This window comes from Atractosteus spatula, chromosome 3 (genome assembly GCF_055471065.1).
Source record: "Atractosteus spatula isolate fAtrSpa1 chromosome 3, fAtrSpa1.hap1, whole genome shotgun sequence".
NCBI classification, from domain to species: domain Eukaryota; kingdom Metazoa; phylum Chordata; class Actinopteri; order Semionotiformes; family Lepisosteidae; genus Atractosteus; species Atractosteus spatula.
Genome location: NC_142708.1, coordinates 69527138 through 69545685, shown reverse-complemented (window position 1 = coordinate 69545685; position 18548 = coordinate 69527138). Strand labels below are relative to the sequence as shown.

At 48.1% G+C, this 18548-nt stretch overlaps 1 protein-coding gene across 5 annotated transcripts; it reads right to left on the bottom strand.

The window, feature by feature from the left end:
* Window positions 1-1994: 1994 nt before the first annotated feature.
* LOC148838509 (uncharacterized) lies at window positions 1995-17581 on the bottom strand. 5 transcript variants are annotated; one of them, XM_088911855.1, is made up of 10 exons: window positions 13821-13948; window positions 13614-13710; window positions 13135-13336; window positions 10957-11066; window positions 9386-9590; window positions 8767-8890; window positions 8421-8683; window positions 6598-7059; window positions 4575-4844; window positions 1995-4048 (listed from the first exon to the last, which is right to left on the bottom strand). In XM_088911855.1, exons 1-10 carry the CDS (start codon window positions 13840-13842, stop codon window positions 3509-3511), a joined length of 2295 nt encoding a protein of 764 aa, XP_088767981.1. In that variant the 5' UTR covers window positions 13843-13948; the 3' UTR covers window positions 1995-3508. The 5 variants fall into 5 exon arrangements, with proteins under 5 accessions (XP_088767981.1, XP_088767983.1, XP_088767984.1 ...); XM_088911857.1 differs by lacking the exons at window positions 13135-13336; window positions 13614-13710; window positions 13821-13948 and adding exons at window positions 16520-16724; window positions 17405-17581; XM_088911858.1 differs by lacking the exons at window positions 13135-13336; window positions 13614-13710; window positions 13821-13948 and adding exons at window positions 16520-16724; window positions 17405-17581 and having other exon boundaries at window positions 6598-7056.
* Between the last annotated feature and the right edge of the window lie 967 nt (window positions 17582-18548).

Sequence of the window (18548 nt, the reverse complement as noted above, 5' to 3'; positions counted from 1 at the left end):
CCCCAAGCTCTGGAACTCTCTGCCCAAGGATATCAGAGAGTAACTTTCTCTCATGTCCTTCAAATCCAGACTCAAAACCCTCTTCTTTAGAAAAGCCTTTACTTAACTGGGTCCATTCTTCACCCCTCTGCTTTTCCTAGTACCACTATCCACGGTCTCCTTTATATATTGTAATTGTGTTTTATCTTGTGTATTCTTCTTATTTATTGTTATATTCTGTAAAGCGCTTTGAGAAGCCACCTTTAAAGGCGCTGTATAAAATAAAGTTTATTATTATTATTATTTTTGTCTTTAACACTTACCTGCATTCGTTTGACAAATAGAAATTCAGAATTTTGTGATGTGGAGAATTGTGGCCACCGATTTTTTTGGAAGTAATTATATTCCGCTTCCGGGTACTCGTCTTCCGAATGTGGCACCCCAGACTGTGTGCGAGAATCCCTTGGTGACGGCTCCATGAAACCTTGGCAACGGGTTTGAAACCTGCGAGTCGCCGACACCCGTCGGCTTCACCCTTCCCGAGTTCTTTAGGAAACTTTCCCTGAAGTTCTTGGCAGAGGACGAGCTCGGCCATCATTTCGGGGAACCTGGATCTTTTTTGCCTGTGTGGATACCAGAAAAGGGCTTGGCGTTCCACGCTTGTCCACCATCGCAGCACTGGGAAAGATACAGAGTGTATTGCAGAATTCAGCTACAAACCTGGGAAATGTGGCCAAGCCCTCAGGCTGCCACACTGAATATAAATTCAGCTCTCAATTTCTCATTTCACATGCTTTTAATTTGCTCAAAAAATCTACACCACTTCTTACGATGTTAGTTCTTAACAGCTCATGTACAGCCAGCATGGTCTTCCTTCTCTCTCTCCATACCACTCCATGTATCCAGTCTATTCTGATCAGATTTCAGCTCGTCACCAAATGGTCACAGCCAGTGTTTCTGTTCTGGGCTATGAGGTCTTGGATTCAAGCTTTAGTATCTTACGGTGCATTCATGGGTCATGTTTTCTCTACAGTCAGGGATATGGCTTGTTCAGATGCCTTGAGAGGGTGCATTACCTGGACACTGGGGTAACCCATCTGCCCATCACCTACCCCTTCCAGGCCCCTTTAGAAGACAGGTGTGACCGAATCAAGAGAAAACACGAGCCTGCCACTTAAGCATAACTCCCCTGAATGCCAAGGACTGAACCCAGAACCTCGTACGGGCCGAGCCTGAGCTCTACCACAAAAGCCACATCCTCAGTCCTGAAGCTCTTTGCTGTCAGATCCTTTTATGGAAACTGGGGCCATACTGACTCTAAAGAAAAGATGAGCCCTATACTGAGCATGAGACAACACCAGGGACTGTACCACGCTGTACCGCTGAGCAACATGTTCTGCGCCTTTCGGTGACATGAGGTGATCCGTAAACCAGCACTTAGAATGCAAGGTGGTAAAGAGTGGAAACAAAGTAATAACCAGCAGTCACACAATCTTTAGTACACATAGTAGCAGAGGCCATTGGACCTTCAGCAGTATAGCAGCAGAAGATGGTAAGTTACTAGGACCCCATCACACACAAAAACGTAACTTTTACTGGAAAACTTCATTCTTTGTAATAAGTGTCAGGTAAGTTTTTATGTGTGATCGAGACACAAGCACGGCCTTGTGACTGACTGCTCTGTGAAAACAATCTGGTGGATGTGATTTATTGCTGCGTTTCTTGAGATTACAAGCTGTTACAACATAAAGCTGTAGGATCCAGGAAAACCACACTCTTCTACAACAGTGCCAGGCCAAGCGCTAGAGAAAGTAAGAAAAACACAGAAAGCTGGGTCCAGCAGTCCTGTCTGGGGAACAGTCAGTGCCGGTGAGACTCAGATGGTTCTATTCTTCCACAACTACAAGCAACTCAAACTGGACAGCAGGCTTCTGGTCAGGAGTGCTGAGCCCAAACCACCTTCACATCCCGCAACCTTTGTGTACATTTGGATTCAAATCCTGAGCCAGAGACGAACTCAAACCACTACGACCTTTATTTTGACTGATCTTCCATTATAAAACCATGAGCTGAAACGTTTCGGTGGGAGGATTGCTCCTAGAATCTGAAGCGTGGTGGCTGAGTGTATTTAGGACCGAAATCCAGCTCTTCAAACATGTTTTTACAAAAAGTCCTAAAAACCGGTACAGTCATTTCTCAATGACTCCACTTTTGTGGACCTTTGGTTTAACGTGCCTCACGCACACCCACCACACTTTAAGTGAGGATGGCTTGAGTTTTTGCTTAACACACTTCAAACACAGCCAGTACCAGGGAATTCCGTGTAGAACTGCAGACAAGAGACTCTGCATGTACTCAGACTGAGTTACAACATTAACTGAACACCTCTTTGGCAAGTGAAAGGCTTACACAGTACAAGGATCACAGATTACACAGTCCTGAAGCACCCCTGGGGGCACTGCTCATACATTCTACACACCATCCTCCACTTTCACTCTTCGCCACACATTTTCGAAGAAGCTGATTAACATTTAAGGATAACAAAGGATAATAAAAAGTGACCGCCCCTTTCACACGAGGACATGAACTTGCAACAGATGAAGCTGGATGAGCTTGAACAAGCAGGGGGGTCCCGTTTCGAAGTGGAGCGTGAGCACCGACAAACTGGCACTCGACTCCTCCACATTGAGAGATTCTCTCTTCGCCGACCGCCCCCACTCCGGCTGGCGCCGGGCAGGGCCGAGCCGGGCCGAGCCCACGGCGCGATGGGAGATGAGTGGTGCAGAGCGGCGTGCCCGCCTGTCCTCATTCTGCCCGGGCACGAAGCACACTGGCGATTGTAAACCGCACGGCTATAAAGGGAGATTCAAGGAAATGCTCACAAAAAAAATGGATGCATCTCTCCTCAACATAACACATTGGGGCCAAAGGTCTTCTCTGAAAAAAACCGATCATAACAAAAAGCCTTTCACACACTGGGCAAGGTAACTGGGAAAATAAAGTGACGCATTTTTTTTCTTAAGAAAATGTTCCCCAGGAAAGAGGACAAAAGCCACACAAATGAAAACGGCATACCGATGGGGAAAAAAAAAAAAACACTCCATCTCTGTTTACCTCCAGCAGCAGAGCTCTTTTGTACAAAACGCTAATCTAGTTTTGTACAATCACAGCAGAAAATAGAGCCCTGGATTGGAATAAATTCTGAGCTATAGCATTGCTGGGGCAGAGCGCGGCCCGGGACCCGTATGGTTTCGGGCTTTGAGAAGTTCCTCTTCCTCCGGCCCTGAAGCAGCTGGTGAAGAGATCCTGTGGGTGGACCATTCAGGAGGCCCTGCTCTCCCTCTTACAGAGAGACCGGTGCCTTTTGCGCTTCTACTGTGCTCTCGGCTCTCTTCTTCCATCTGCTGGGAGAGCAGACAGGCCCTTCCTGGCGGCTCCCCCTCTCTCTCTCGAGATCTCGGGCCCACAGACTCCTGCAGAACTGAGCCCAAGCAGGACCGCAGCTCCCTGCTCTTTCCTCCCCTCCCGCCTATCTCAGGCCCATGGGCTCGTGCAACAGGCAGGCCAGGTAGCAGCAGACCTCCCAGGCGCGGTCCAGCTGGGCGGCCGTGCTCAGCGGGTGCACGGCCCTCAGGTAGCGGAAGTTCAGGGCCTTGTCCGTCAGGCTGCGCACGCTGAGCACCTCGCGGGACGGCCGGCCGGGGGGCAGGGCGGGCGCCGGGGCCTCGTCAAACAGGTAGGGCGGCAGGGCCTGGCTGGGCAGGAGGTCCTCGGCGCCCAGCGCCTCCCACTCCTCCAGCCGCACGGCGCTGGCAAAGCCCAGGTAACCAGACGGGGAGGCCAGGACGCAGCCGCAGCGCGGGCACAGGGCGCGGTAAGGCTGGGACACCAGGTCCGGGGGGCCCTCGCCCGCCCTGTCCGAGCCGCCGCCTCGCTGGCGGTCTCGAGAGGGCACCTCGAAGAGGAGGTCGGCGCACTCCAGCACGGTGAGGGTCAGGCCGTCCCCAAGGATGAGGGTGTGCTTGGGCCGGAAAAAGCTAATATAGCGCTGGCTGCACTTCACTGGGATCTGGAAAGGATTATTGGAAACTCGTTAGACTTAAATCCCGTAGGCTCCGTTCAGCTGGGGCTGGTCCACTGCTCACTGTAGCTAGGACTAAACCTCACACTTCTGGGGACCGAGCCCTTACTGTTGCCGCTCCAGTGTGTCAGATAACCTTCCATCCTCCTCTACAAGAGACAAGCTCTTCAACTCTGTTCAAACCCCAACTTATAACTTTCCTTTTCACCAAAGTCTGCGTTGGATTGTCCTACGTTCAATCTCTAGAAACATAAATTTAATTTGTTTTCTGCTCTTACGTTTAATTGTATTTTTTTGTCTTTTTTCTTTATCCCAGTGTTTTTGAGGTTTGGAAGGGCGCTTTATAAATAAAAGTTGCTGTTGTTAGTTATAACGCATCGATAGCCGGAGTAAAAGCACAGCAGGAGCTCACATCACTGGCTCCCCACAGGCCCGAACAGCTGAAGTGAAAAGATCCGATTCGGGCGCCGTTTCAGAAATCAAGACGGGGCTGTAGACTTCTCTCTGGGCTCACCTGCTGCAGCCGTTTCTGCATCAGCTCCATCCAGTGCACCCAGATCCGCGAGACCGTGGACTCCGCCACCCGAAAGCGGAAGGCCAGGTCCTGGAGCAGCAGGCCCAGCCGGAGCCGGGCCAGCACCAGCAGCAGCTGGTCCTCGGCGCTCAGCAGGTTGGGAGCGCCCCCTTCTGTCCTGGGCGGCGGCTCCCTCGCCTCCCCTTCGCCGTCCGCCTGCGACGCCCCGGCTGCCGTCCAGACATCCGCCGGCGCCTCCGCTTCCGAGACCTGGAGAGACGGAGAGGCGGGCAGCCGTCAGGCGCCCGGGCTGGGGGGGCACGCCCCCTGCGGCGAGATCCCGCCCCGTTTCTGGAACGGGCCTCATCGCGATTATGTCTCACATTGATCCTGTTCGGTTTTTACTCTTCAATAAAGGACAGGGTTTAAAATTGCTGCTGCTTTAAGGCCAGGTGTACGAGATGGATGCCGATCATCAAAAACTGTTAATGCCAAACAGGCATAGGATGGAATTCACAGATCGTGCAGCCGTTAAGCACAGTACCCTTAAAAAAAGGAGGACGCTGCTTCCAGTTATACAGGTGTACTGGTCGCATGTGGCGGCCTAATGCCTATTAAGGGACTTAATATTGTCATTTTTTACCAATACATGCTTATTGTCCAAGCATAATCTTGGATCTTTTGCGAAATGGCTAGACTGGATCTTTGAATCAATAAACTAATTGAAAACTAAAGCCATTTCCTGTTTTCATCTTGCACAAATGACCTGCGCAAGAATGGGACTGACGTGCTCAGCACTACCTGATGCGCTTATACAAAAAATACTCGCAAATCCCCAAACCATCACCTAACTTTGAAAACGGCTGCAACGTGCCCTGTAATCAGATTAGACAACAGTATTGCCCATCAAAGTAGTTGGAACAAAAAGTGTGCAGCTGGCTATATACCATGGTGCCAGAGATACTGATGATTTATATCTGCAATCAGTGGCTATCTTTCTTCCTTATTGCGCTGTGCACTTGTTCTCCGCATGATCCCCAGCTATTTTTCCTTCTGTCACGATACTCGCTTTTATTTTCTTCTGTAAAAGGGCCTTAGTCATTAGTCTGCTTCAGCTAGATCATAACTGCAGAGAAAAACAAAAGTTTGGCAGGCCTCCATAGGGCAAGGCACTGAGCACTTGGTTCCTGCAGAAGGACACGTCCACCATTTTTCACACTGCTGCACGCACGTACAGCTGCATCAGACCACATCAGCGAGGGCGCCCAGCAGGCCTTGAGCACAGGACGCCTTGGCCAATCGTGGTGCCGTTGCTTGGGGAAAGTGGGTACGAGCTGGCTAACGTCAGAGCACACTCGGATCCAAACCTCTGCTCCTGCTGAGCACAGTTGCTGGCTGAGCATGTGAAGATGAAGAACCCACACATGTCCGCAAAACTGAATGCAGATGCAAAAACTTAAGCTATAGCCTTTAAGTCAGTTGTGGAGCTAAAGTGAAAGGCACAAGACCTGGGGACATAAAGGATGCGAGAACATTAAACATTAAACTTCATAAAAACTCAAAGGAGACAGAATCCTGTTACAACAAGCACGGTCAGCATCTTCAAAGCTTTCTTCAGAACTCGGGGCCTAAAGAAATGTCAGTGCTTAGGTAGGGAACTTTTAGCGGATCTGTAGGCACCATGTTAAATACAGGTGGAAGAAATGAGGCATTAAAACATCTAAAGAGAAACATTTCTAGGTCGCAAAGCCAAAGACTCAGACCTCTCCTGTGCTATGATGAGCTTGCGATAGGCGAAGGACGGTGGAGAGCAGAGTACAATAATGCATCTCACGATGCAATTGCACATACCGACACGGTTTTTATTCCTAGGCTTTGCTGATAGGAAAACGTTATAGTAGCTTTAAAACTAGGTGTGGGAATGCATCTATCCACCAAACATGAAAAACATGGTTGAAGCTAAAAGGGGTCAGGTTCAGACACAATATAGAACTGTACCGCCACCCTCTACCCAAGTCCCTACCTGCGTTAGAACACCACTGAAGTTGTTGCATTCAGAAGCTGGGGTCGTGACCTCCAGGTAGCCCTCGGGGGCTCCCGCTCCGGCTCCCTGCCCTCCCCCTTCCTCGGGGAGGCAGGGCTGCTGCCAGCAGAGCCCCGAGCCGTCCCCGCTCTGCAGGAAGTGCAGGAAGGCGAGGAAGCGGGCGTAGCTGTCGAAGCCGGTGTAGAAGCGCAGCCACTTGGGGCTGTCGCGGAGGGCGCAGGCCGACAGCGTGCCCACCTGGCTCCGGTGGCGGCGCTCCCGCAGCTGGGTGCCCAGGCTCAGCATGGCTTCCGCGCTGGCGGTGGCCTCCGCCCGGGCCTGGCGCAGCTCGCGCTGGGTGGCCGCCCCCTCGGCCCGCAGCTGGGCCAGCTGGTCCTCCAGGGTCTCGATCCGCGCGTCGCGGGCCGCCGTCGCCATGTGCAGCTCCCACTCCCACTGCTTCTGCATCATCACAGCAGGAAGGGCTGCTTTACTACTCGAGCGGCCGCTTTCATCTCGGCTCAGCTGAAATCAGCGTGCCCAGAAAGCTCGGGAGACACCGAATTAGTTATCTAAGAAATGTTCAGTTATCCGACAATGATCCTGGAGGTGTCTGCAGGTTTTCATTCCACGTTCTTAATGGACCACATCAGCTTATTATTGTCTCAACTGCTTTAAATTGATCTACGAAACCTGAACACACAGCTGCCCTCTGAACAGAACTGGACACCCCTAGTCCTGGGTTTAGAGGAGCCCTCCATGGCTTCTGGTTTTCACTCCAACTGATCACTTAACTACAACTAACGTCTCCCTCTGACAGAACTAAACCTGCTTCAGGAGATCTGTTGTGAAAAAGCTGGGTGGGCTCAGCAATTAGCTAATATCCCGTACCACCATCAAGGGCTCACCCTTGACATGACACCCCTATTCAGGTGAGGGAAATAAGAGCTGCATCCCATGTCCAGATATTGGTCTGGATATTGATCAGATATTGACCTTTTAAAAGCTGAGAGGAGAGACAGGTTAACAAGGCTGAACAAAGAATGCAAATGAAATGGATTAAAGAGCCTCAACTGCTTAGAGTCCTTAAGAGCGAGATGAGGCCATTTGGGCCACCGTGATCGTTTGTGTTGCTGTTTATAGCAAATTAATCTCTCCCAGATGTTTGAGGTAAGCCATGGTACCAGGTAGACAACAAGACTGGGTATTCCGTTCCCATCTCCTACAAAGCTTTAAATGAAAAGGTGCCTCCTGTCCCCATTCTTATTTTACACAAGTGCCCTCTGGTTAGTGCCGATCCTGAATTCTACTGCCGTGGGCTTGACGTCTTCAGTCTAAGGATTTTAAGCACTTGAGCCATGTTTCCCTTGGCAGTTCTTCTCATTAGAAGACTAAAAAGTTCCTTTAAACCCGAGATATTTGCCCCAGGCCCCGGAGAGCCACAGTCCACCAAGCTGGATTGGTATCTTATAATTGTCAATTAATAAAAGCCTGCGAACTGATAATCAAAACCCATGAAATGAACAACTGATGCAAATCAAGTCATTAAGGGAAGACCGTTTTCAGCAGCTCTCCAGGATAAGGTACCTGTATCAGTGATTTAATAATAATAATAAAAAACTTTTATTTTATATAGAGCTCTTAAAGGTCATCTCAAAACGCTTAGCTCAAAAGCAATATCAGCAGACGGCGCAGTAAAATGCTTCAAGCCCGGGAATATATTTGTTCTACCTTAAGAGAGGGATATTCCAGAACAGCGAGCTGAAAGGAAAAGAAGAAGAGCCGGGGATTCTCTGGAGGAGCAGTTTTCCGAGGCACCATACCTTCTTCTTCTGGAAGAGCTTGTCCCTGTTCTCCATCGCCACCTTCAGGTTGAGCAGCGCCTGCTCCTGCCGGTGCTGGTCCTGCGCCAGGGTGCGGACCAGGCTGCTGAGCACAGCCGGGTCGGTGGGCAGCGAGTAGTTGCCGTGGTCGTTCTCGAAGCCGCGCTGGACCCGGATGCCCAGCTGCACCGCCCGCACCGTGTCGGTGACCACCTCCATCAGCTCCGCGGCCAGAACCAGGTCTCCTATACTGGAGGCGCCGTCTGGGACAGGAGGGAGGGAGGGGAGGACGCGTGAGCAGGGAGGAAAGGGCGACCCGACGTCGAACGGGAAAGGGGGCCGGTACCTGGCGTGCTTGGAGCTGGGGTCTTCGCACCTCTCGGCTGTTGTCTCCTCCGTCGGCCCCTGCAACGGCACCTCGGCTGCTCCTCCTTCCCGTCCTGCTGCTCTTCCTCGCCCTCTTCGCCTCGCTGACGAAAGAGCACAAAGGGCGGCTCATTATCCCCAAACCCAGCGTCCCGACAGCCACGAAGAAAACTACAAACGGTCTCAGTAACCGTCTGGACCCCAGGGGCACGGGACAGGCACAACGTGGGACGTAAAAAAGAGGGAGGGTCGGGAGGCAGTGTTAATTTGGGGCCTCTCGACACCTGAAGATAAACTGCTTGTGGTGGCACCCCTGTAGCCGATCTTAATCAAACCTCCGGGACTAGATGGCAGATTGTATCGGTGGATCAACAGATGGTATGTTAAATCAGCAATGTGGTCATTAAAGATCTCATGGTACAGAGGCATCAAACCCAGCGCTGGAGTCATCCCAAAACAAAATGATAAAAAAATCTAAATTCCTATGCTGCGCAACACCAGGGTCACAGAGTTCAAGCTCTTGACCAAAGGTCAAAAGCCTTTACTGGTTTGAGCCGCCTGGCAGCCTGGCGCCGCCGGGTGTGGCCCAGGGACGTTACCTTCCTCTTGCTGGCGAAGTCGAAGAGGGTGGGCACGGCGGCGGCGCGGAGACGGACCGTCTGGCCGGTGCGGTCGAACGTGTCCGGGGTGAAGTGCTTGCTGCAGATCACGCTGCTCTTGGTCGGCTCCCACAGCCTCTTGTCGGGCGTCTGCCGCCGAATGGCCGCCCGCCACTGCTTCCGGCGCACCGGGTCCTTGGGAAACCTAGGAGACACCAGCGAGAACGTGAAGACCCCCAGCGGGAGCAGCTCCGTCCTGTCCCGTGAGGTTTGCGCGGCTACTCAGCCATGATGTGGAAAACCGAGGGTCCCACCCAGCAAATTTCCTGAAGCATCCCAGGGAAATCGGTATCAACCACATGACATGGCAGCTAGTTCCACATTCTAAATCTGATAAGCGTATCTTTCTCTCCCCTGAACAGAAAGGACAAGAATCACAAAATTCTGTCAAATTCTGCGCCAAAACTAAGTTTTAGAAATTGAAAGCTGGGCCTCTAATACTAGTTAATAGATACACTACCACATCTTTTAAAACAAAAAATCGAAGTATTCAGAGTCAAAATGAAATGCAAATCTGTTGCCTAAATATAATGGAACCAACATGCTTGAATAAAAGGAACAGTGCAGCTGGTCAGCCCTCTTTACACAGAAATCAAAGCCTGACGTTATTTCTGAAGCAGAAACCCGCAGTACAGAGCTCAAGTACTCATTAGTAAGCTGGGCTCCGTGATGGGACTTGTTGATCTTCAGCATGCTTAATGTACAAAGGTAGAGACACCAGCATATTCTGTGGTGCCAGTCAGATGTCTGGAAACCTTGTCGCATTCAATAACTTTCATCCATTTTGACAGAAATGATCTTTTCCTTAAAGCCAGTGATGCACTGGAGATCAATAAGCTCTAATTGCAATTCCTGTGATGCTAACTTAGTTTGGTTATCTGACAATTAAGTGGAGAAGGAGTGCAAGTCTGAATCTGAGTGAGAAAAGGCTGGCATGTGTTTGTAATGCGCCATCTAGTGCTCATGTACTGAAATAAAAAAATATTACAGGCTGACCATTCTGAAATGACTTCTTCACACCCGAAGAAGGCTCCACAGCCAAAACAGTGCGTTTCCTTTCTTCTCTTTTTCAGCATGGAATAAACCTTTACTTGTTCCTTTGCAGCCTACGCATGCTGACGCAGCTCCCTACTTTCCCTATATTCTGAAATGTGACATGGGCACGAATAAAACTTCCCAACCTGCCACATATGGTCCTCGGTCCATAGCTTGTCCACCCCTGCTATAAGAACTGGCATTTCCACTAATAATGGAAGTGTTTTTTTTTCCTACTTGGACTTCACTACACGGCTCCATCATGCATTCCCTTTGCTAGTTCCGGGAAAGAGGCGAATACACAACTATCTTCTTTACAAATATCCCTTTACAATGGTCGACTCTAAGGAGTTGAACTTCAAACAGACGCAAGCCTGCTCGAATGATATGTCAGGTGAGGTCCAACACCTTTAAGACTGAGCATTTTTCCCCCCCATTTGGATTATCAGAGCCGACACCAGAGTGCAGCTCCGTACCTGTGGAAAGTGATGCCCCTGTTCAAGGTGTCTTGGCTTCTCTCCTCGGAGCAGTTGACGGCGACACAGCTGGAAGGCATGTCCAGGCTGGACTCGTCCTCAGCAGACCCCTGGAACAGAACAGCAGAGCCCCCATTCAAAGAGACGGCAAACATGAGAATGTCAGGGAAAGAAGTCAAATAAAACTTCCCCAGTTGTCTGTTTTATGGCAATGCCTAAATCTTGCAGGGACTTTGATCTGGGCCTTTTGATCTCTTCATGAACAAAAGACTCCCTCCCTGACTTTAACCAGTTGCAGGGTCTTTTAAATGAGAGGTGTTTGGATCCTTGTCCAAAACACTTCCTGGATTTTTCCCCACATCAGAAGTACACCTTTGGCAGGTAGCGCCCTCTTGTGGCCTCTGCCAGGCGACATGGGAATGCATCTCCCCTATATACCTCAACCACACCCCTGACTCTTGAGCTCTCTTGCATGTGGAGCCAATTACATTGCTCTTTGGTGCGCTGTTTTGATCACATCACCCTTTTAAGCACGCCCAATCTACCCTCCCACGCCCCATTCCTGGACACAGTACAGAAACTGAAAAACTGTAGACCCCAAGTGAAGAAAATAATCCAATTACATTATTGAACATTTCTCAGAAATTGAGCACTTAAGGTTTTGAGGTCAGAGGATATTCAATTCAAGCTTTAGAAAATCAACTTAAGCACCCTTTACAAACAGAGGGTGACTAAGAAAGCCAAAAGCATCAGGGAGTGTGTGTCTCACCCCCTTCATTGCGAATTCACACTCCTCCCATCTGGGAGACGCCTCTGTGCCCCCAGGTGTAAAACCAACAGATGCAGGAAATCTTTCATCCCCACTGCAATCACACTCTTAAACAATGCAAAGTAACTACCTTGTCTGTTGTTGCTTTTCTCCTATGACACTACTGTATTCTCTTCCCTTTTGATGATGTTTATTTGTCACTGTGTTGTGTTTAACTGTGCCGTAAAAAAAAAAATCCCCTGGGGGACAATTTAGCTTGAATTGAATTGAGGACATGCAGAAACACATTAATATTCTCATGAAAACAAAACTACCATATGAAAATCGTCAGTCACATTGGCGAGTCCAGCAAGCAGGAAAGCCCTTTCCATGTTGATACAAAACATCAACAGAACAGTGACATATCTCTCTCGTATCTACACACATCGACAAGTCCTGTGCTTTAAATTGATCATTTAAATTCCATAAACTGTATTTCAGTGAAGGATACATACAGTCCACGATGTATTTTAAAACCTCTAAAACTTACAGTGCCTAAAGAACTTTGCACACCCTTTCCAAAGTAACATTTTGTGGCCTAACAGCCTGAAATGAAGACTCCTTAAGTCCGAATTTATTTTCCTTTTATGTACATATAAGTCAAACCCACAGCTTTATCCCAGAGGTGTTTGAACAGCTCCTTGTTGCCCAGAGCCGAATCTTCACCCGAGATGAGCTATCTAGCAGAGCAGGCCTGCAGGAACGGATGAGTTTATTCTAAAATCGCCAGACTTACAACAGTTGAACACAGGAGGGGGCTGATTAGCTTGCTGTACGATCTGGAAAGCAACTGGTTACACCAAAGCCAATATACAACTACTGTCACTAAGGGGTGTTGCACTCATCCAGGCCATTTTTCAGGGTTTTGTATTTGTAATCACGTTTCAGAAACGAGCATGTGTTTGTCACTGACATGGCTGTTCGTTACAATGTGTAAACAGAGGTAGAAAATTCGGATTTAAAGCGTCCTTATTTAAGGCTGTTAAGACCACAAAATGTGTTACTTTGGAAAGGGTGTGTGGACTTTCTCAAGGCACTGCATCGCTCTAAAAGTCAAGCGTTTAATCCGTCTGTATCCGATAAAACTAACATCTGCTAGCTTAAAGCAACATTCCTAAGGTATATACAATAATGAAGCATTTGTCCAGTCTTGTTGATAAAATACAAATAATACGCACCTTTCCTAACAGAAACTATACTTTTATCACCGGCGAAAGATGGCCGACCTCATTCTAAGACAGGGTGTGACGTAATCGGATACCACAACAAATATGACGGACATGCAATCGCTCCGCCTTTTAACTGTCGTTGAAAACACTTGAGCCAAGTCCACAAGCGCATAAGGAGAAGGGGTTTAACACAACACCTACCTTCCTAACTCCGAAGACAAATTCCGTAGGCACAGCGTGATCCCTCAGGCGAACTGTTTGCCCAGTTCGGTCAAACATTTCCTCTCTGAAATGTTTGCTGCACAAAACGCTAAATTTCGTGGGCTCCCAAAGTTTGTTATCGGTGGTCTGCCGTAGAACTGCAAGTCTCCACTGATTTCTTCTCAACCGATTCTTTGGAAAACTGAATATTACGACAAAACATTTCACGTCAAAACCGAACATTACACCGGTTTTAAACTTCACGGTTTTAAAAGTCTTGAAAATTTCCTTCCCCAATAATTCTCAACATGCACTTGATACACCTTCAGGACAAAACGTTTACATATTTAATCTATCTGTACAGCACGCAAAAACATTGGTTGCTGAATTGATGCTTTAAGCGATATTCATTGTCTAAAAGCATGCACGTACGACCACGGAGCAAGTTCATAGCTCATATTAGTTTATTTCTCCGTTACCCGTGGAAGCTGATTCCCCTCCTCAACGTGTCTTCATTGCGGAGTTCTGAGCAATTTATAGCAGCGCAATAGACGGGCATGTCGTATAATATGAACGCTATGAAGGGGAAAGAGAAAAGCGTATCCAATTTATGCAAAACAATTGATTTACAGCAGCAGTCTCAGTTGGAAAAGGTGGTGTTCTTGTTTTTATAGCGCGACACTTACCGTAAAATACTTTTACTTGCATATTAGAAAACAAAAACGGTTTTGCATTTCACTAGACGAGTCGCCACCTGTTCTAAGATAACTATACATAAAAGAACAACCACAATAACACAGTCACAGATTCCCCAATACCTAGACAAGATGGCGACTGTCCCCGCGCGTAAAAATGACGTAGTGTGCAGACCAGGGTGGTAAAAATGCACTTGATGCAGCGCTGTCTATAGGGATTGGGGTGGATTACATATAGACAAAGCAATGTTAATACCCGGCACTGAAAGCGATGACAGTGCAAACTGCAGTATTAGACCTCTACTAACACGTGAGCAAATCCTACTTTATAACATGATGACAATCCTTTTATTGTATTTTCTTTTTTTTCCCCCCAGTGAATTTCACCACATTCTGATTTTATACTGCCCACCTCGTCAATTAATACTGTTTGTCAAACTGGTAAATTGGACACACTCCATACTGAAGATGGTCAATAATAGAATTTCTTCAGACAAATACCCTCCCTTCTGGATTTTGCATCAGCCTTGTTCTCTCAAACATTTCAATCAAAGACCTGGGATGTATTTTTAACTGCAGGTGCTGTAGGGAATCATACACATAGAAACTGGGCGCTTCTGAAGCAGGGGGCGGAGCGCAGGAACAGGTAAACCTGTGGTTTAAACAAACAAGCCCGCCACTTAAAGGCACTGATCACAGTGGGGGTGCTGCTTCAGAACTCAGAAAGCCATCAGCATACGCTGTGCTGATTTCAACACACTACAGCTCTTAAGTACAATAACAGGGGGTCACAGTCTTCTTGTTGGCATCTTTGTACAGAACCGTACTGTGGCAACAGAAATGGGATTATGTGATGCAACACACACAGGGAATCCATCACTCCTCGAATGTATTGGCAAAAGCTGACAGTTATTCCAAGAAGTTAGAAGACAGGTTTAAAACAGGGTACCTCCCTGCTGTGGGGTGTTACGTTACACACAACTGATTCAGTAGCTTTCTTGGTACAAAACATTTAGGTCTAATGTACATCCTGTACAGATAAGTGAAACAGAACGGAGAGGGAGTTTATCTGCCATATGTACATGTACAGTACATTGGGATTCTTATTCTCGCCATCCCCTTGGGACATGCACAGTACAATAGACAACACCACACAGTGCACAATCCGCCACAGGACGGTAAATAAGAATGACACTGGCAGCTGACCACTGCTCAAAACAACACACAACGGGTAGCACAGAACAATGAACACATGGGACCATAAGGAAATACAATCCCCAGTTTTGAAAACTGACATGGCTCCAGAGCTGCAAGAATGGTCTGGGTGAGGAATAAGCTGGCCAGCTGTGTAGTTGAAGCCGACACCCTGAATGAGATCCAGGGATCAATTAGCTACTACTAAACACCAAATGTGTGGTCTGGCCTCCTCTTGTCAGTGGCCTCGCTCATGTTCTTAGCGCTTTAGAAGCGTGGTAGAGCCCTGTCACAACCACACTCATAGGCTTCAATGAGAAAGGGTACTTATCCTCAGTTTGCCATTGTACAGCGCCCCCCGGTGGTGTACCAGGCACATATACCGCTTCACAAGTTCTACGCCTGAGGCTTTTAACCAAAGCAAATGACATTTTCACCGTTCTATACAGCTGGGCGTTGGAGCAATTCGGGCGCAGAACTCCGCTCAAAGGAACAGCAGCAGGGTCTCACCCGAGACTTGAGAGAGGAAAATGCTTAATTGTCCAGTTTCTCGGAAATCTGTTTTGCATCCAAGCGGCTATGGTTGGCACACAGACTTTTTTTTGCAGACTTGCAAAAAACATACACACAATACAGATCAATGTTACATAAACAGCCGACAACCCGTATGCAGTCCTTACTCCCTATTCCTACAGGAGTCCGCCCAGATGACCAGAACCTGTAGACCCCACACAATCAACCGAAGCACAGCTTGTCCCCGGGTGCAGATTCCTCACCACTACTGGACACCCCTGTCCAGCTGAGAGTTGTTGCAGCGTTTTGCCCTGTGCACTCCGGTCTACAGCTGCGACCGCACCAGTTTCAGAGACCGGAGTGCAAGAGCCCTCATCACTGTGCACAAGCACGGCCCTCGCCTCACCACTCCCTTGCTAGAAAGAGGGAGTTAACCGATGATGAGATCCTTACAATCATATAGTGTGCTTTCCACTCAAAGCTCTTTACAGTTACTGGGGACTCCCCTCCACCAGCAGCAATGTGTAACCCCACCTGGATGACGCAACGGTAGCCAGAGAGCACCAGTACGCTCAGCACCAGTGTGACATCAGCTGCCAGTGGGGAGGAAAAGAGTGATGAAGCCAATTCATATATTATTAGGAGGCCAAGACACCGGGGTAACACCCCTACTCTTTTCAAGAAACACCCTGGGATTTGTAATTACCACAAAGAGTCAGGACCTAGGTTTTAAAAATCATCGGAATGACAGCACTTTTTTTTACACTATCATGGCCCTGTCACTATACTGGGGCATTAGGACCCACACAGACCACAAGGTGAGCGCCCCCTACTGGCCCCACTAACACCTCTTCCAGCAGCAGCCTCAGCTCTCCCCAGGAGGTCTCCCCTCCAGGTACTGGCCAGGCTCACACCTGCTGAGCTCCAGTTTTGGGGTCTAGGGGGTGATAGGGCTGAAGAACCCACTTTTTAATAGGACATACCTCCGTCTTATCCGTGAAATCAAATTCCGTGGGCACAGCGGTCTCCCTCAGGCGAACATTCTGGCCGGTTCTGTCGAACATCTCCGGTCTGAAGTGTCTGCTGCATAAATAGCTGTTTTTCGTGGGCTCCCACAGAGTCCTGCCGGCACCCTGTCGGCACACAGCTAAGCGCCACTGGATTTTTCGCACCTCGTCTTTCGGAAAGCTAGGAGCATGTGGGGGCAAAAAACACAAATGTGTTTTACAAAAGTAAAATATTTACAGCGGTTTACTGAGTTGCTAAAACGGTATTTATTAGTCGTTCGTGCTATTTCGGTTTAAAACAGTTACACAGTAACGACAACAAACAGCAGTAAAGGTATTAAGAGGTGTAATAAATACAATTTAAATCACCATTTTAAAACAATGCACATCTCTTAACACGGCGGCACATAGAAAAATATAGAAATTTAGAAAATAACTTTTAAAACTGAAGGGAAGGCGTGTACATTAGTAATGCGCAAGTCGTTTTGGTCTAATACTTGATTTATAACCCAGGCCAAAAAAAAAAAACGACCATACAAAGGTACATAAATCAAACACATCTGACACCAAATCCCGATGCGATCCTAAAGCTTTCAATGTTAAATATCAAAAGTTAAACAATAAAGATTGACACCTCAAAGGCACTCCTACGTCTTTATAGTTGCGAATTAATCTTCACTGGGTTATACCACAGGTAATTTGGAGTTATTTATATACTCTTTTAACTTTATTAGTATTTGTGCTACTTTGGGGTATAACTTAGTGTTAGACAGCGAACGTCGTTGGGCCTGTGCGACGCGGGACAAACTGCATTTTTGGAGGAAAATTTATTAAGGTAGCATCCATATCGCACAACATTACCTGTGAAATGTTATCCCCTGGTCCCTTGTGCGCGCTGATCGCCTGACCGAACAGTTAAAGGCAGCGCACTGCTGCGGCATCGCAGTTAAACCCAGGCGCTTGACGGGGACTGAAATACGGGCGAAAAGCGAGAGTTGACCCAAACAAGATGGCGTCCACACTTCCTGCTTCCGGGAGCTAACTGGAAGGTGCCCAACTCCGCCTAGCTACGTCACCCTCTACGTAAAAGACACACGGAGAGCCAGAGGAAAACTTTTATATAGTACAGGCATTTTGCTTCTCGACGGGAACGCAAACGTACATTACTGCAATTCCTGGCCAATGGTTGTGTAGTGTATCGATTTTATAAATGCTGTTATATGGTAGTTCTGTGTATGTAGTCTTTTCCCGTCGCTGTCAAGACTCTTACAATTTAAATACAGATTTAACAATATTAAAATACATTTGAAGTCTCCCCCCCAGGATATCTGGGCAGTATTGCATCCTCCAGCTGTATGAGAACCAGCTCTTTAGTGTAGAGGAATTCCCCTCGGCGTGGCTCTGGAGGTGCTCGGGAGTGACCGTGCTCGAGTCCCAATCGGTCAACCTCCTGAAGGTGCAGAACCAGCATGGTGCTTTCTTTCACACTAGCACATATTTTGAGCTGCGTCACTGCTGAATGGATCGCAACTTTGGTGAAAGGACTAGCATGGAAGGGGGGTCCATGGAGTCAATGGAACGGGCATAGTTTTTTTTTTAAAAGACGTTCATAAAAAAACTGTAATTTGTGATGAGTGGAGAACCTCCTCTTGCCCCAGTCTTCCCTGTCATACAGTACCATATGATGGCCTGAGAATCATATCCAAGAGTTTGTTGAAAAAGTCCTTGGGTGGCTTCTGCTACCATGATAACATGGCTGGCCACCTCGTTCCCCACACCCGCCACTCTTTGTGTAAAGAGATGCTTTTGTTCTCGGTCCTTGAAGGCACAAGCCCCACAGTTCCCGCATGTGTCTAAGACAAGAGAGCACTTGGCATAAAAATATTTCTGCTGAAGCCAGTGCTGGTTCAGAGGTAGTAAGCTGTAGACATTAAGCTTCATATTGACCAGTCACAGTCTCCCAATTCCCTGTGCCCCTCATTTCCCTTCTGGTTTCCCCTGGTGT

Coding starts and splice junctions, on each gene's coding strand:
- LOC148838509 (XM_088911855.1), bottom strand. CDS start 13,842: ATGCAAGTAAAAGTATTTTACG. Junction 13,711..13,820: donor GCAAGTAAAAGTATTTTACG/GTAAGTGTCGCG, acceptor TCCCCTTCATAG/CGTTCATATTATACGACATG. Junction 8,891..9,385: donor ACTTCGCCAGCAAGAGGAAG/GTAACGTCCCTG, acceptor CTCTTTCGTCAG/CGAGGCGAAGAGGGCGAGGA.